Genomic DNA, 14,389 nt, shown 5'->3' on the forward strand with positions numbered 1-14,389 from the left:
GGAGGAAGACAGAAAAGTACAGTGACTAATGCTCTTTTTACAACTCTGACGTCCCTCAAGGTAAGGAAACCACCTGTGGAATGGTTCCTATTGCTCTTGCAGGGCCAAAATTTTATAAAGGGCTGTCCTGGGGGTGAGGAGTGAGATTCTGGAATCTGCAGTGACCTCCATAAAGAGGTAGCTTGAGGTGATTTGGGTTTTTAGAAGACGGAACACTGAGTTCCCCTTAAATTCAGAAATAGAGCCTAGAGGCTTTGAATTAAGAATGCTCGTGTGTGTGTGTGTGTGTGTGTGTGTGTGTGTGTGTGTGTGTGTGTGTGTTCCCATCCAGCAATCATTTCCTGATATCCTGGCTCATGCTTACATGCACCTGGGACCTTACGAATAAAGCAGTTAATACTAACCATTTTTTCATGGCTAGCCAGGTCTGCATTGTTCAGACTAATTGAAAAGAGAGAGAGCCCATGTTAATTGTGACTTAACACCAGCAAATTCAGTCCCTGGATAATCCCCAAATTCCGCTGGAGCTATCCAGCCTACTTAAATGCGAGGCTGTGTTATTTTTACCAGAGCTGCTAACAAGTAGCACGTTAACTGATCCTAATTTGACTTCCTCTACCTTTCTTTTCAAGGCCAGTGAGATGGGCACTCGGGGCTCTGCAAAGCTCTCAGGACTGGCAGGAAGAAAGGGGGTGGGCAGAGGAGGGGGCGGGGACAGTTTTAAGAGACATACTTGAAAGACTACACACTCCATAAGTATGACTTCTCTAGACCCATTTCTGGCCATTCTTTCCCTCCTCCCTGTTACGGGTGGTGTGGAGCTCAGGGCAGAGAGTCAAAATTGTGGGGGACCTCCTTTGGCGATACTGTCCTCTGGGGCCAAGAGCCTCCAGGGGAGATGCCGGGTGCCCAGGCCTCAGCCTTGTGGATCTGGAAAATGGGGCCTGGGACCTGGAGGAAGCAGATCGAAGGGTTTGTGGTTCACAGCTTTGGTTCTGCCATCAAGGAGTTGTCAGGATGCTCCAATGTCCCTCGTCTTTACACTTTGAACAGCATCCACATCCTTACTGAAAACCTCTGCATGGGCTACCAGGAGGTTCAGGCTTGTATTTAGGAGGCCACAATAATTACTTTCTCCTCCTAGGCCTACAGAGGAGTTGAGGACAATGCATGGCACTCCTGGTGTTCAATAAACCATCATCCACATCCTGGCACAGGAGTGGTTTCTCGCCCTCTTCTTTACTTTGTGCTAATTACTAACCTAATATGCACTTAGTTATCCAAGGCAGCTCAAGGGCTTTTTATGAGGAGGAAAACAAAGGAAGGAAAAGCATACTTCAGTGAAATGCACACATATGTGCACTAAGAGATATGCTGTATAAGAATATAACCCATGTGGGAAGAAAGAATGGATATATGTGTGTGTATAACTGATTTACCTCGTTGTACACCTGAAACTAATACAAACTAATACAGCTATACCCCAATATTTTTTTAATAAAAGAATATTCATAGCAGTGCTCTTCCTTTTATTTCCAAATGAGAAAGCTAAAAATGGATGATGATAAGAGAAGGAAGAAGGATTTGCATAGAAATTAATTAACTGGAGAATAGAAACACAAGCAGAGAAAATCAACAAAACGAAAAGTTTGTTCTTCAAAAAGATCAATAAGCTTTGACAAACTTTTTAGCTAGATTGACCCAGAAAAGAGGGAGAAGATTCAAATTACTGAAATGATAAATGGGAAATGGAAGCAGGTATATGACTACCAATCTTATAGAAATTAGGTGTGTATATAAGGGTGTGTGTGTGTGTGTGTGTGTGTGTGTATGTGTAAATACTATGAACAACTGTATGTCAGCGAATTAGATAACTTAGATGAAATGGACACATTTCTAGAAAGCCATAAACTCCCAAAACTGAAGAAATAAGGAAAATCTTCATAGATACGTAACAAGTAAAGAGAGTGGATTAGGAACCGAAAACATTCCCACAAAAAAAAAAAAATCCCAGGACCAGATGGCTTCACTGGTAAATTTACCAAATACTAAAAAAAAAAAAAAAAAAAAAAATTAATAACAATTCTCCACAAACTCTTTTAAAAAATAGAAGAGGAAGGAATACGTCCCAGTTTATCCTATGAGGCCATTATTATCCTAATACCAAAATTAGACAAAGACATCATGAGAAAAGAAACTATAGATCAATATTTTATGGCTATTGATGCAAAAATCCTCAACAAAATACTAGCACATCAAACTCAGCAATAAATAATGATACCTAGGGATGCAAGGTTGGCTTAACATCTGAAAATCAATTAATGTAACACATCACATCAATAGAATAAAGGACAAAACCCAGATGATCATCTCAGTAGAAGCAGAAAAAGCCTTTGATGAAATTCAACATCTTTTCACAATAAAATATACTTAACAAACTAGTAATAGCAGGGACTTTCCTCAACCTGATAACCTATGAAAACCCACAGCTAACATGATACTGAATGGTGAAAGATTGGACGCTTTGCCCTTCCTAAGATCAGGAATAAGACAGAGACATCTGCTCTTGCCACGTCTATTCAACATTGTACTGGAGATCCTCGCCAGGGCAATTAGGAAAGAAAATAAAATAAAAGGCGTACAGTTTAAAAAGGAAGAAGTAAAACTATCTCTATTTGCAGATGACATGATCTTGTATACAGTAAATCCTAAGGGATCTAAAAAAACTATTAGAACTAATGAACAAGTTCAACAAGATTATAGTATACAAGATCAATATAGAAAACCAAGTCTGTATCCATATACTTTCAATGAACAAACCCAAAGAAAAATTAATAATAACAATTCCATTTATGATAGTATAAAAAAATAGCACACGCACAGCAAAAAAACAAAACAAAACAAAAAAGCAAAACTTACACCCTGAAAACCACAAATCACTGTTGAAAAAAATTAAAGAAAACCTAAACAAATGGACAGGTATCCCATATTCATGGATCAGAAGACAATATTGTTGAGGTGGCAATACTCCTTAAATTGATCTATAGATTAAATGCAATTCCTATCAAAATCCCAGTTGCCTTTTTTTTTTTTGGCAGAAATAGATAAAATAATCCTAAAATTCATGTGAAAATACAAAGGACTGGGGAATGCCAGGCGACAGCTAAGGGGTGCTGAGCTTATTTGAAGGGTAATAAAAATATTTTAAATTTGATTTTGGTGATGCGCTATGCGACTATACTAAATGCTATATTAAAGTGAATTATATACACTGAAAATGAGTGAATTATATAGTATGTGAATTATATTTCAATAAAAGAGTTTTAAAAATGATTGTACGTATCTGTGTGAAATGAAACTTGTATCTCAATAACCAGTCATGGAATGAAAATCTTCCCTTTAGCAACTCCATTTTCTAGATCTGCATTTTTGCCTCCATAATTCTCCTTGTACAGATGTGGAAGCTGATGTCAGAAGAGTGACAAAGACTGAGTGGTTCAGGACATCAGGGAGAAGTGGCCAGCACCGTGAGACATCCTGCCTTTGAGGGGCAAGGCCAGGTCGGAAAAGCACCCAGAGGGACACAGAGTTTCATCTGTGTGTCAAACCTGACTGGGAGAGGGAACAGGAACTGGATTCTTCAATATACTGGTACCTTGGCTATTAAAAAGCTTCTGAAGAAGAATAAAAATCTAGGGTCTATTTTTAAGGGGTTTTGTTTTGTTTTGTTTTTGTCTTTTGTCTTTATAGGGCCGGACCCATGGCACATGGAGGTTCCCAAGCCAGGCGCCCAATCAGAGCTGCTGCCGCCAGCCACAGCCAAGCCAACCAGATCCGAGCCATGTCTGCAACCTACATCACAGCTCATGGCAATGCCAGATCCTCAACCCACTGAGCGAGGCCAGGGATTGAACCCACAACCCCATGGTTCCTAGTCGGATTCGTTTCCGCTGCGCCACGACGGAAACTCCATGTTTTTAAGACTTAAATATCACCTAAAAAAAGAACCCCAATCTTGCTGCTAAACAGTTCATTACAAGGGGTCGGGATTTTAAAAGTGAGCGTTTGAGAAGGGCTAGGACAGATGTTCTATGAATCCAGGTAAGTACCGAGGAGTAAACGCAGGCTGTGAATTAAGCAAACCCATGGTTCAATAAGGCCATGAAAAAAAGGGGATAAGAGCTAAGTTACAGTCAGCCTCGGGGGAAAGGTGAGAACACGCTCCCTAGTTGGATCACTCGCTGAATCCACATAAGACATGCAAACGGAACAAGGAGACGAGGGGGACAGGAATTGTCGGGTCAACTTAAGAGGACTTAGGTGGGTACCTGGAGAAATGCTGCCCCTTTGAAAATGCAACCATCGTTTTCAGAAGGCACCCAATGTAAGAATAACTACCTAGTTGCTCTCATCTCTGTCAGTGCTTTCTGAGGCCTCAGAAGCAGCAGCCTGCGGTCTGTCAGCCAGTTCTCCAGTCTGGAATGACCGAAGAGGGCTTCGGTGTTTATCTGTACCTTTCCTGCATGGGGAGGTTCTGAAACACCATCATGCCTTGCCCTTGCAAAGACAGGAAGCAAAGCTCTGAGAGGAGGAAGCAGCAAGGAGTCAACCGCTGTCCCCAGCCTCCTCGTGGCCTCCCGCCCTCCCACCCCCTCAGGACCAGGCCCAGGCCCAGGCGGGAGTCGTTCAGAGACTCATTTTCCACAAAAGTGATCAACTTAAAACAATGAACACGTTCTAAAGAGACATGACCTTCCAATCACTTGAAAATTATTTCATTCTCCTTATCACTGATTCCGTTTAAAACAAGTTTTTAAACAGAGGGATCAAGGAACTGCTGAAGAAAAGAAAATGTTTAACCCAGGCTTCCTAATAACTTTGTCACTGACTGCTGCATAAGGCTGAGGTTTGTGTAATGAACGGAATGAAAATCCCAAGACCAACAGTGATGGCTGAGAATGGCAGCCAAGCAGCAGATGAGAGCATTTTCCTACTTAAAATGTCCCCACCAGTGCACAGATATTTGCTGAAGTTATGAAAAGTAATGAGGTATCTCTATTAAGCTGGTAAATGAGACTTGTTCATCCAGTTCTTCCTTAGGGGGGAAAAAAAAAAAATCTCCTCTTGAGCTTCTGTTCCTCCTTACATGTTTCCCAAGTTTCCCTCCCATCCCCTAACCTACAAATGAGGACGTCAACTCCCATACTTCTCTCCTGAGTAGACGCGGGCTTTCCGGGTGAGAGCGTAGGGTTTTGCGTTGGCTCCTTTCCGGAGAGGATCGTCCAGAGGCGACTGGCACGGCGGGTCCTCCAGAGGGTTCCAGTAGCTCTGCTCACACATCCCCCTCAACAGGATCTCCGCCAGCTGCCTGGCTATTGTCTGGGAACACAAGGGAGCCAAAACACAGCCATGAATCTATTTCGTATCATTCCTTTCTTCATTCACTCATTTAATAAATATTTTTTCAGTCATCGCTTGTGCCAGGCACTATTCCAAGACTTCATAATTAAATTTTTTTTTTTTGCTCCTATGATGAAAACTATATCAGTAGATGAGAAGAAAGAAAAGAAGATACACTAAGATATTCAAAACACTTAAAAAAAATAAGTTTATGCCCTTCAAATGCCACCCTATCCCTGTTACACTCTGAAGGCTAAACATGCTTTATGCCTGAAATAACTGAAACTTTGAGTTAAGCTCTTTTCCAAAAGCTCTTTTAAATAATAGGTGAACTGCAAAGATTTTCATCCCTTCCCAACGGATGCCTGCTGAAGCCTGGGCTTGGCAGAAAGCCAGTACTCAACCTAGGTGATGTAATCCCTGCAAGAAATCTCTTCGTTGATGATAAGATGACGTCCTGTGCAGAATTTTAGAATGTCTTCCTTCTTAGGCGTGCCAAGGGCAAGTCCTTCGTGGCTCCACCCTGACTCAGTACCTGAGGCCCTGTTCTTACTGTATCGGGGGGCTTCCAGCCCCAAGTCCCACTGGCCTTGTGCAAAGTGGAGAGATGGCAAAGTAGGAACTTTGGTTACTGATCAGGACGGCCTGTTTTTCAAAGCTGAGTAGGTATCTCCCTTCTTACTGTGAAGACCCAGTAATGTCTGGAACTTATCCCCCTCAGTTAGGTGCAGATTCCATACTCCGCTCTCTGCTCCATGGTCTAGGACAGGACCATGGACAATGGAGCGGGGGAGGGAGGTGGCAGCCACTTTGTTAACTGAAGCAGATCAGTTAGCTGTCCTCATAATCTTCAGGTGACAAAAAAGAGAAGTTAAAAAAAAAAAGAGGCCCTCTGAAAACAGAAACCACGGCCCAGACTACCTCACAATCAGCTGGAGGTGGCAAAATAGAACTTCAAGCAGCAAGTTTTTCCAAAGGTTTTAGCATTTTTGGGAAGACGCGGACAAAGAATGTTGATCTTCCCTGAGAATGAGCCTTTTTAAATAAATATGCTTCAGAAGAGAACCGTGTGAAATCTCTTAAAACACCACCAGGAAACCTAAATGCAACCAAATCACTAGCTTAGTGGTTTCTGATAACCACTGGGTAAAGGCAAATTTTCTTGATTATTCCCAAGGAAGACCCATTGGCTTTAAATGTCCATCAAAATGTGAAATTAAATGCACTTCTATCATCCCCCACTGAGCCATCTGTAAAGATCTCATAAGAACATGATTTTCAGGACCTAAACAGTTCCTGAACTGTTTTCTTAAACCTTCCATTATAGTCTCATTTTGATCTCACTGCAGTCATATATACGCTAATGACTTCTGCTGGAGCGTCAACTGGCAAAAATAACCTCCACTCCCTATAGCAGAGAAAAAAAATGTTAAGGGAGAAAAATGAACAAGGAACTTCATTTTCTGGATCTATTTGCCATGGAGGGACTCAGGTTGTAAAGCCTTTGAGTCTCTGCCCTAAAAACAGTGTGCTTGTCCCGCTGTTGGACAGCTCATGCTAAATCTCATTTTCCCTCAAGGTATTAACCTTCCAGAGATTTTTTTTAAATGAGGTTTTGATGTGATTGCATATTTTAAAGGCATCACCTCATCAGTGCCCTACCGATTAGGAGGGACGTTGCTTGTGTTCATTGAAAGCTCAAATGAAGTTCAGAAAAGGAGATTACATGTGAGAATTTATCAGGAAGATCACCATTATCTATCATACCTTTTATGTTTTATACTCAGGTTATATCTGGCTTGCAGCTTAAATGCCTAAAAATTGCTGGTCACTTACCAAATACATCTAAAATTAAAGGAAGTAAAGGAAGGAAGCTGGCCTGAAAGAAGACTTGAACATCTTTGTACAAATTTGGTCATTAGTGTATTTTTTGTGTTTTTAAATTGTTGATGAAATTTCTAAAACAAAAAATTCACCATTTTGACCATTTTAAAGTGTATAATTCAATAGCACTTACAGTTGACATTTAGCACACTGTTGTACCACCATGACCACTATCTAATTCCAGAACATTCTTTACCCTAAAAGGAAACCTAATACCCTTTAAGATGTCACTCTCCATTCCCTCTCCTTCCAGACCAGTTTAGGAACAACTAATCTGCTTTCTGTCTCCATAAATTGGCCTATTCTGGACATTCTATATAGTTGGAACCATATAATACTGTTCTTTTTGTGTCTGGGGTCTTTTGCTTAACATAATGTTTTCAAGGTTTTATCCATGGTGTAGCATGAAAGAGTACTTAATTCCCTTTTATAGCAGAATGATATTTCCTTATATGGATAAACCACATTTCATTTATCCAGTCATCAGTCAAGCGATGTGTGGACTGTTTCCACCCTTTGGCTATTATGAATAGCGCTGCTATGAATATCTATATACAAGTTTTTGTTTGAACTTCCGCTTTCAATTATTTGGAGTATTCGCCTAGGAATGGGGTTGCTGTAAATGTACCTTTAAATCCTCACAAAGCAACGTTTCCGTCTTGCATCATAAATTTCCATTTATCAGCTAATCTCAAAAGACTCAGATAGTTATTAAGCTGGTAAGAAACACCGTCTTATGAATGGCAATAACTGGAGAAGCTTCCCGCTGTCCAGTGGAAACCAAGACGTAGTCTAGACAACCCAGGAAGTGCTTTCAACCAGGGTGAGCAAGGGATCACTGGTGGGAACTAGAAAATACAGATTCTCAGGCCCCTCCACTGACCTACCCAGCTGGCGTTTCTGAAGTCAGGCACAGGGAGGTGTATTTGTTGAAGTTCTTAGATGGGCCTCATGCACATCTTCAGCCAAGCACTCAAGGAATTAGAAAGTTTAACTTGGGTCATTTGAAGACCATCAACCAAGACCAAAGGTGCACATGCAACTCAAGTTCAACACTGATGCAAAGTGACACCCCTCACGGAAACACGAACCACTTAGATAACACTGCAAATGTCCAGGGGAAGCTTTAGTCCACACAGACCTCTTCATTGGACTTCTCAGGGAAAAGACCAAAAAAAAAAAAAAAAAGAGAGAGAGAGAGAGAGAGAGAAAGACTTCTCTACCTTCCTAACATATCCCTATTCAGAATCCTGCCACCCTGGATTTTTTTCTTTTTTCTTTTTTTCTTTTTTGGCCATCCTGAGGCATATAGAGTTCCGGGGTCAGGGATCAGATCCAAGCCACAGTTGCAACCTACACCACAGCTGCGGCAACACCAGATCCTTTAAGCCACTGTGCTGAGCTGAGGATCAAACCTGCATCCTAGCACTGCAGAGACACTGCCTATACTGTTGCACCACAGTGGGAACTTCTCATAGGATTTTTTTTAAGTTAAAATACATTGATTTGAAAATCATAAACCTTATACAATATTGGGAGATATTCTCTTACTCTGAAAAATAATGTTGTATAAGCAGCAGGCAGATTGCACCATAATTCAGTGCACTCACACCTTTTAATGAGGAAAGACCCCTCATTTCTTTAATGAAATATATATTTTTTGAGAGCCTGTGTTTAAGAAATTTTGAAAGATTGGCTTTTTAAATGTGCTTTTAAAACATTTTTAAGAACACTTGCCCATATAACTAGTTACTTTCATTGTGCTTTCAAATCTTAGAAGAAGAAAACCTTCATACCTACCAGTTGAAAAGTTTTATGGGTGTTGGGAGTAGGTCAACTTGGGAGAAGACATATTTGGCAACAATTTTAATCCCTATTTTTGCAGTGTTTTATTAAAGAACTGTGCCGATCAAAATGTTTTGTTTTTTTACTTCTTAGGGTCCCATAAATCACATCAATAAATATCAAAACCCGAGTGAAATCTTGGTGGGGTGTGTGCGGGAGGTCACCCGTCATGGCTTACCCCCATGATTCTAGGATAGCCTATGACTTAGCCATCGGGCCCCATGAGCGGAACATCCTCATCCTAAACTCTGGAGACACCAAAATGAAGATACAGCCCCATTCCCACGGCGGGAATCTCTTAGCCTTGCCCCACTGAACATTCCCTCAGAGCACTTAAAGGATTCGGGGTAATGGAGGGCAACAGCACAGATGACAAAAGACAAAGGAAACTGTGATCTCAGGCGGGGCCGCCCCATCGACTGCGACCTGGGACGCTTAACGTCCAGGAGCACCAGGCCTTCACCCAAACCCTCAATGACTCTGGCTCTGAAGGGTAAACTACTGAGGAATAATTAATGAGCCTCCAAGACAAGAAAGTGAAACGATTAGGAGTTCCTGTTGTGGCTCAGCAGTTAACAAATCCGACTAGTATCCGTGAAGATGCGGGTTCCATCCCTGGCCTCGCTCAGTGCGTTAGGGATCTGGCGTTGCTGTGAGCTGTGGTGTAGGTCACAGATGCGACTCAGATCCTGTGTTGCTGTGGTTGTGGTGCAGGCCAGCAGCTATAGCTCCAATTCAACTCCTAGCCTGAGAACTTCTATATGCCATGGGCACAGTCCTAAAAGCAGAAAAAAAAAAAAAATAAAGAAAGAAAGAAAGTGAAATTATTAAAAGGAAAGAGAAGAGAGAGAACTCTGAGTCAACAGGAGTGCCAAGCTGCTGATTAACCAGTTTATTTAACTAACTTTCCTATTCTGAGTTTTGTAGTCAATAGCAAACAACCAGGAACCTCTCAAGATCTGACCTACTTTGCTCTGTCTGGGTTTTGAAATGTAAGCCCTTCCTTTACCTCACTGGCATCAGGAGGGCTTACATTTTAACTGCCATACAGGATGCATTTCTCATGTTTCAGGAGACAGTATTACCAAGAAGCAATTGAACAGATGTTGACCAAATGTAAATCCAAACCACAATGAGACAGCACTTCACACCCACGAGGATGGCTGTAACTAAAAAGACAGATAATAACAAGCGTTGTTGAGGGTGTGGGAAAAGTGGAACTTTCATAACTTCTGGTGGGAATGTAAAATGACTTGGAACTGCAACTAATTTGGAAACTAGTCTGGCAGCTCCTCCAAATGTTAAACATGGAGTTACCAAATGAGCTAGCAATTCCGCGCCTAGGTGTATACCCAAGGATGAGCACACGTATATACATTAAAACTTGCATAAGAATGTTCATAGCAGCCTTATTCATAATAGCCAAAGAGTGGAGACCATCCAAAGGTCTGCTGACGGATGACCGAATGAGGCAAATGTCTGGCCACATAATGGAATATCATGCTGCTGTGAAAAGGAATGAAGGACAGATACAGGGTCCAACATGGACGAACCTTGAAAACACGGTGCCAAGTGAAGGAAGCCAGTCACGAAAAGGTCGCATAATGTACAAATCCATTTTATGAAATATCCAAAATAGGCAAATCTATAGAAGCAGGAAGTAAGTTTACAGTTGCCAGAGGCTTGGGAAAGGAGAAAATGGGAATTGACTACTAATGGGCATGGAGATTTGGGGAGGGGGGTGAGGAGACAGCGCTGAAATGAAATATTAGTGATGGCCGAACAATTCTGTGACAACTAAAATCCAATGACTTTAAATGGGTGACTGTATGGTATGTATGTAGGAGATGGAGAGAGAGGTGGATAGATAGATTGATTGATTGATCTACACATATTTATGCTTCATGGAGACATAATTTATAGGGTGTAACATATATACTATAGAACACAGCATGATAAATGACATATACATTATAATGCACATATGGGAGGGAGAGGAGACACCTGAAGAGCCTTTGGGTCTCAACCAAGTCCCTAGTCCCACTTACCATTCTCAGGTTTTGGGTTGTTCTTGTTTCGACTGCTCTGAGGATCTCTCTAAATCTCCCGACTCCTCTTGTCAAGTTCCTGTGTGCACACAGAATTTGACAGGGTTTCCATCTGGTGTGTGTTAATATTCAATATTTCATGCACATATTTCAATGCATTTTGTCTACATAAAAGCTGTTGGCTGGATTTTAAGCAAACAATTGTGCAGTGCATGTCTGTGCATCTTTGTTCAACTCAGAAAAATCTGACCTAGGATTGATGGTCTTTGGTGATTCCACCATCAAATTTTTTTCAAGAAAATAAATATTGGAAAATCATACTGGAGGCAAAAAAAAAAAAAAGCAAGATATCTTTCAAGAGTCCCTCTTCCACTTTACAGTTGCTCAGTAGTTTCTCTGCTCTGCTGAGGGGTAATGAATTCTATCTTTTCAGTGGCAAAAGAATACAGAACTATCAACGAGGCACTGAGTGTAATGTGGTAAAGGCATCTTATAACCTGCAATCTTAGTGGGCAAGACAATGGTAAAAACTATGAAGAATGAGGGGCTCCACCAAGCACCTGTTCTGCATCTTTGAAAAGAGACATCACATCCCAGTGAATCCATCAGCACCTCCTACCCCAGCCAAGCCCTCAGGGGAAGCAGCAGAGGGTCCCAGCCCCTCCCTCGGGGAGTGTACAGCGGGGGTGGGGAGCCCTGACCGAGTGGGGTCAGCACATCCCATCTCGTCGCCCACACACGTCACAGAGGCATGGCTGCTGACACGTTTCCTTAAGGGACAAATAATTCTTGAGTAAATCCCGGTCCATGCGCCCAGATCCTGCTTGTTGTCTGCCCCCTCTGAAGGCTGTGCCCGGCCCAGCAGGTCCCTTTACATCGAGCGCTGCCACCTCCTATGACATAACCCAGTGATATTTATAACCCGCTCATTAGAACATATCTCATCTTTCCCAAAAGCCACAGAGCGGGTCAGCCGGTGCAGAGCTGGCCGCCAGCCTCTGCAGGCTGTGGCAGATGCTCTAGATATTCGGCTCTCTTCTTGGATGACATTTTAAATGGCACGAAAGTATTAAATCAAACTGAATGTGGGTTCTGTATGTTACGAGCACTCACAAGGGCTATTACTTTGTATCTTATACCTACATGACATCCCAGGACTCTCATTCACAAGAACAGCCCCAGAACTTGAAGGGAACGCTTTGCTGGCAGAGCTACAGAAATACGCCCATATTCCTCTCACCCACACATAGCAGATGATATCAGATCAGAAGCTTTATGGTGGCATAAAAAGAGAAGCTTGGGCTCAGGACTCCGGGCAGCACCAAAGGGGACATGAATCAAAATTAGGTAACAGGCTCTGGGACGCGCGATCTCTGCTGCTCTCCCCTGCATTTGTTTTTACGGCATCCGTGTTCACTGGCTTTGGACTGAAGCTCAGTTCTCTTAGGGAACATGAGGCGAAGGAAAGAGCTACGGCTGGAAAAGGGAGGGGGAGGATGGACTGGGCTAATGTCACTCCAGGATCGCAGCTTAAGCTCCTACTAAGTACTAAAAGCATGGCATTTTCAACCGTATGCAGTAAGGGCAGGACTGGGACCATGTCGTTGGAGACCGGTTTAAAGGGTTGTTTGAACAGGGTGGAAATTAGGCCTGGAGGGGGTAGTTTCAAATCCCAATGTTATAACTCAGGGAAGGCTACCAGAGAGCAAGGGGCCATGCGGAAGGTCTCCCGTGCCTTCCTTGTGGAATGAGAAACACATCCAGTTACAGATGCACCGAATTTTCTAGCTATAATGATCCAACACAACCTAGTCCACTGCAACCCCGGAGAGAAACGGCCTGCCCAGGTTCACACGGCCAGTGAGAGGGCAAGCTGGGCGCTTCCAACCATACCCACCACCTTCCTGACAAAAGAGATGTGAGCTCTCAAACGGACACGCAACTCAAGGAAACAAAACATGGGCGCTCAGGTCTAGGGTTTACGTCATTAATATGCAAATGAAAATGTATATCCAATCCAAATCTGATGCATACAGGTGGTCCCAGCTACTGAGACACTCCTAGGAACCGGTTCAAAATTGGAAAGGAAAATCAGCTGGCCCAAGTGAAGCAGCCTGGGGTCTGCAGATGAGGCCTCAGAGGCCCTAACTGAGAACTGATGGGGAGGGTCCACTCCCCTCTAAGGCCAAGGCGGTTTCTCCCGCGCAGGACTGAGGCCCTCTGGTGGCGGCTGGAGGAAGTCCCTGTGCCTGAGGGGATGCCACCCAGGAGAGGCCAAACCAGGAGGGACCCAGGGCGCACTCCCAAGGCACCGCACGCTGCCTTTGAGGCAAAGGCAAGTTTTTCTCAAACGGTTTCCAGTTTGTTTCTGGGAAGAGCTTAGGATTCAGAATCAAATTCTTCTGGAAGCTGGGAAGAATCCTGCTTGTAAACAAAGGTGGCTCGGAAGGCCTCGGGCTGCACTAGTCAAATAAGTGTGCCACTGTCAGGACCAAGCCGAGGTGGCCTGTCCAGCCCCAGAGCAATGTGACAACCGGAGGGAGAAGGCACTGGAGGGGAGAGACAGCACATTTTAAATATCAGAAGAGGGAAAAAGTGTCCTAAATGCAAAAGCATACAATTCTCAGCAACTCCTATACCACCCATGCTTTTTTTTTTTCAGTCACATAATTTTATTCAAGTCGTCACTTCCACTGTTGCCATGACAGCAGAAAAAATTTTTTTTCCTTAAGCTAGATGGAGAATCACGATAGAATGGAACAAAAAAAGAAAAGAACTTGCAAGCATTACATTCTAAATGCTACGAAACACCCCGATTTGAGGGAAATAAACAAAAGCCACATGATTGCTTTCATGTCTCTCAACTATGAGTTTATTCTTGCCATGCTGAGACCCAGGCCCAAAATGATCTGTTGCTTTAAAACGCCACTCCAAACTGAAGAGGAGAGAGCCAAGGAATTTCCCCCGTTTGGAGGGTTTCCGCAGCCCCTTGACATGAGGTCATTGACTCCATTTCAGAATTCACTATGGCAAACTATTCTCAAAAGGAAGGTTCTTGCCGGCACTGGCAAGCTGTCGGAACTCCTGCACCTCCTGCACCTCGCTCCAGCAAGCTTCCCAAGTTGGGTGCAGGTTCCTCCACGTAGACCGGTTCCCAACAGCTCAGCTGTTACCCAGGGGAGACAGGGCCTGCAAGTCCCCTGAGCACCAGC

General features: G+C 43.0%; 1 protein-coding gene across 8 annotated transcripts in view; it reads right to left on the bottom strand.

Moving 5' to 3' along the window:
- Positions 1–14,389, bottom strand: part of TTC7B (tetratricopeptide repeat domain 7B) — a 248,625-nt gene that overhangs the window by 129,796 nt on the left and 104,440 nt on the right. For all 8 annotated transcript variants that reach the window (XM_047796155.1, XM_047796154.1, XM_047796150.1 and 5 more), the window contains 2 exons: positions 11,178–11,256; positions 5,207–5,379 (listed from right to left, as the gene is read on the bottom strand). In XM_047796155.1, the coding sequence (XP_047652111.1) occupies positions 5,207–5,379; positions 11,178–11,256 (252 nt within the window). The remainder of the gene's footprint in view (positions 1–5,206; positions 5,380–11,177; positions 11,257–14,389) is intronic.

The sequence above is a fragment of the Phacochoerus africanus genome, chromosome 9, assembly GCF_016906955.1.
Source record: "Phacochoerus africanus isolate WHEZ1 chromosome 9, ROS_Pafr_v1, whole genome shotgun sequence".
In the NCBI taxonomy this organism is placed as follows: domain Eukaryota; kingdom Metazoa; phylum Chordata; class Mammalia; order Artiodactyla; family Suidae; genus Phacochoerus; species Phacochoerus africanus.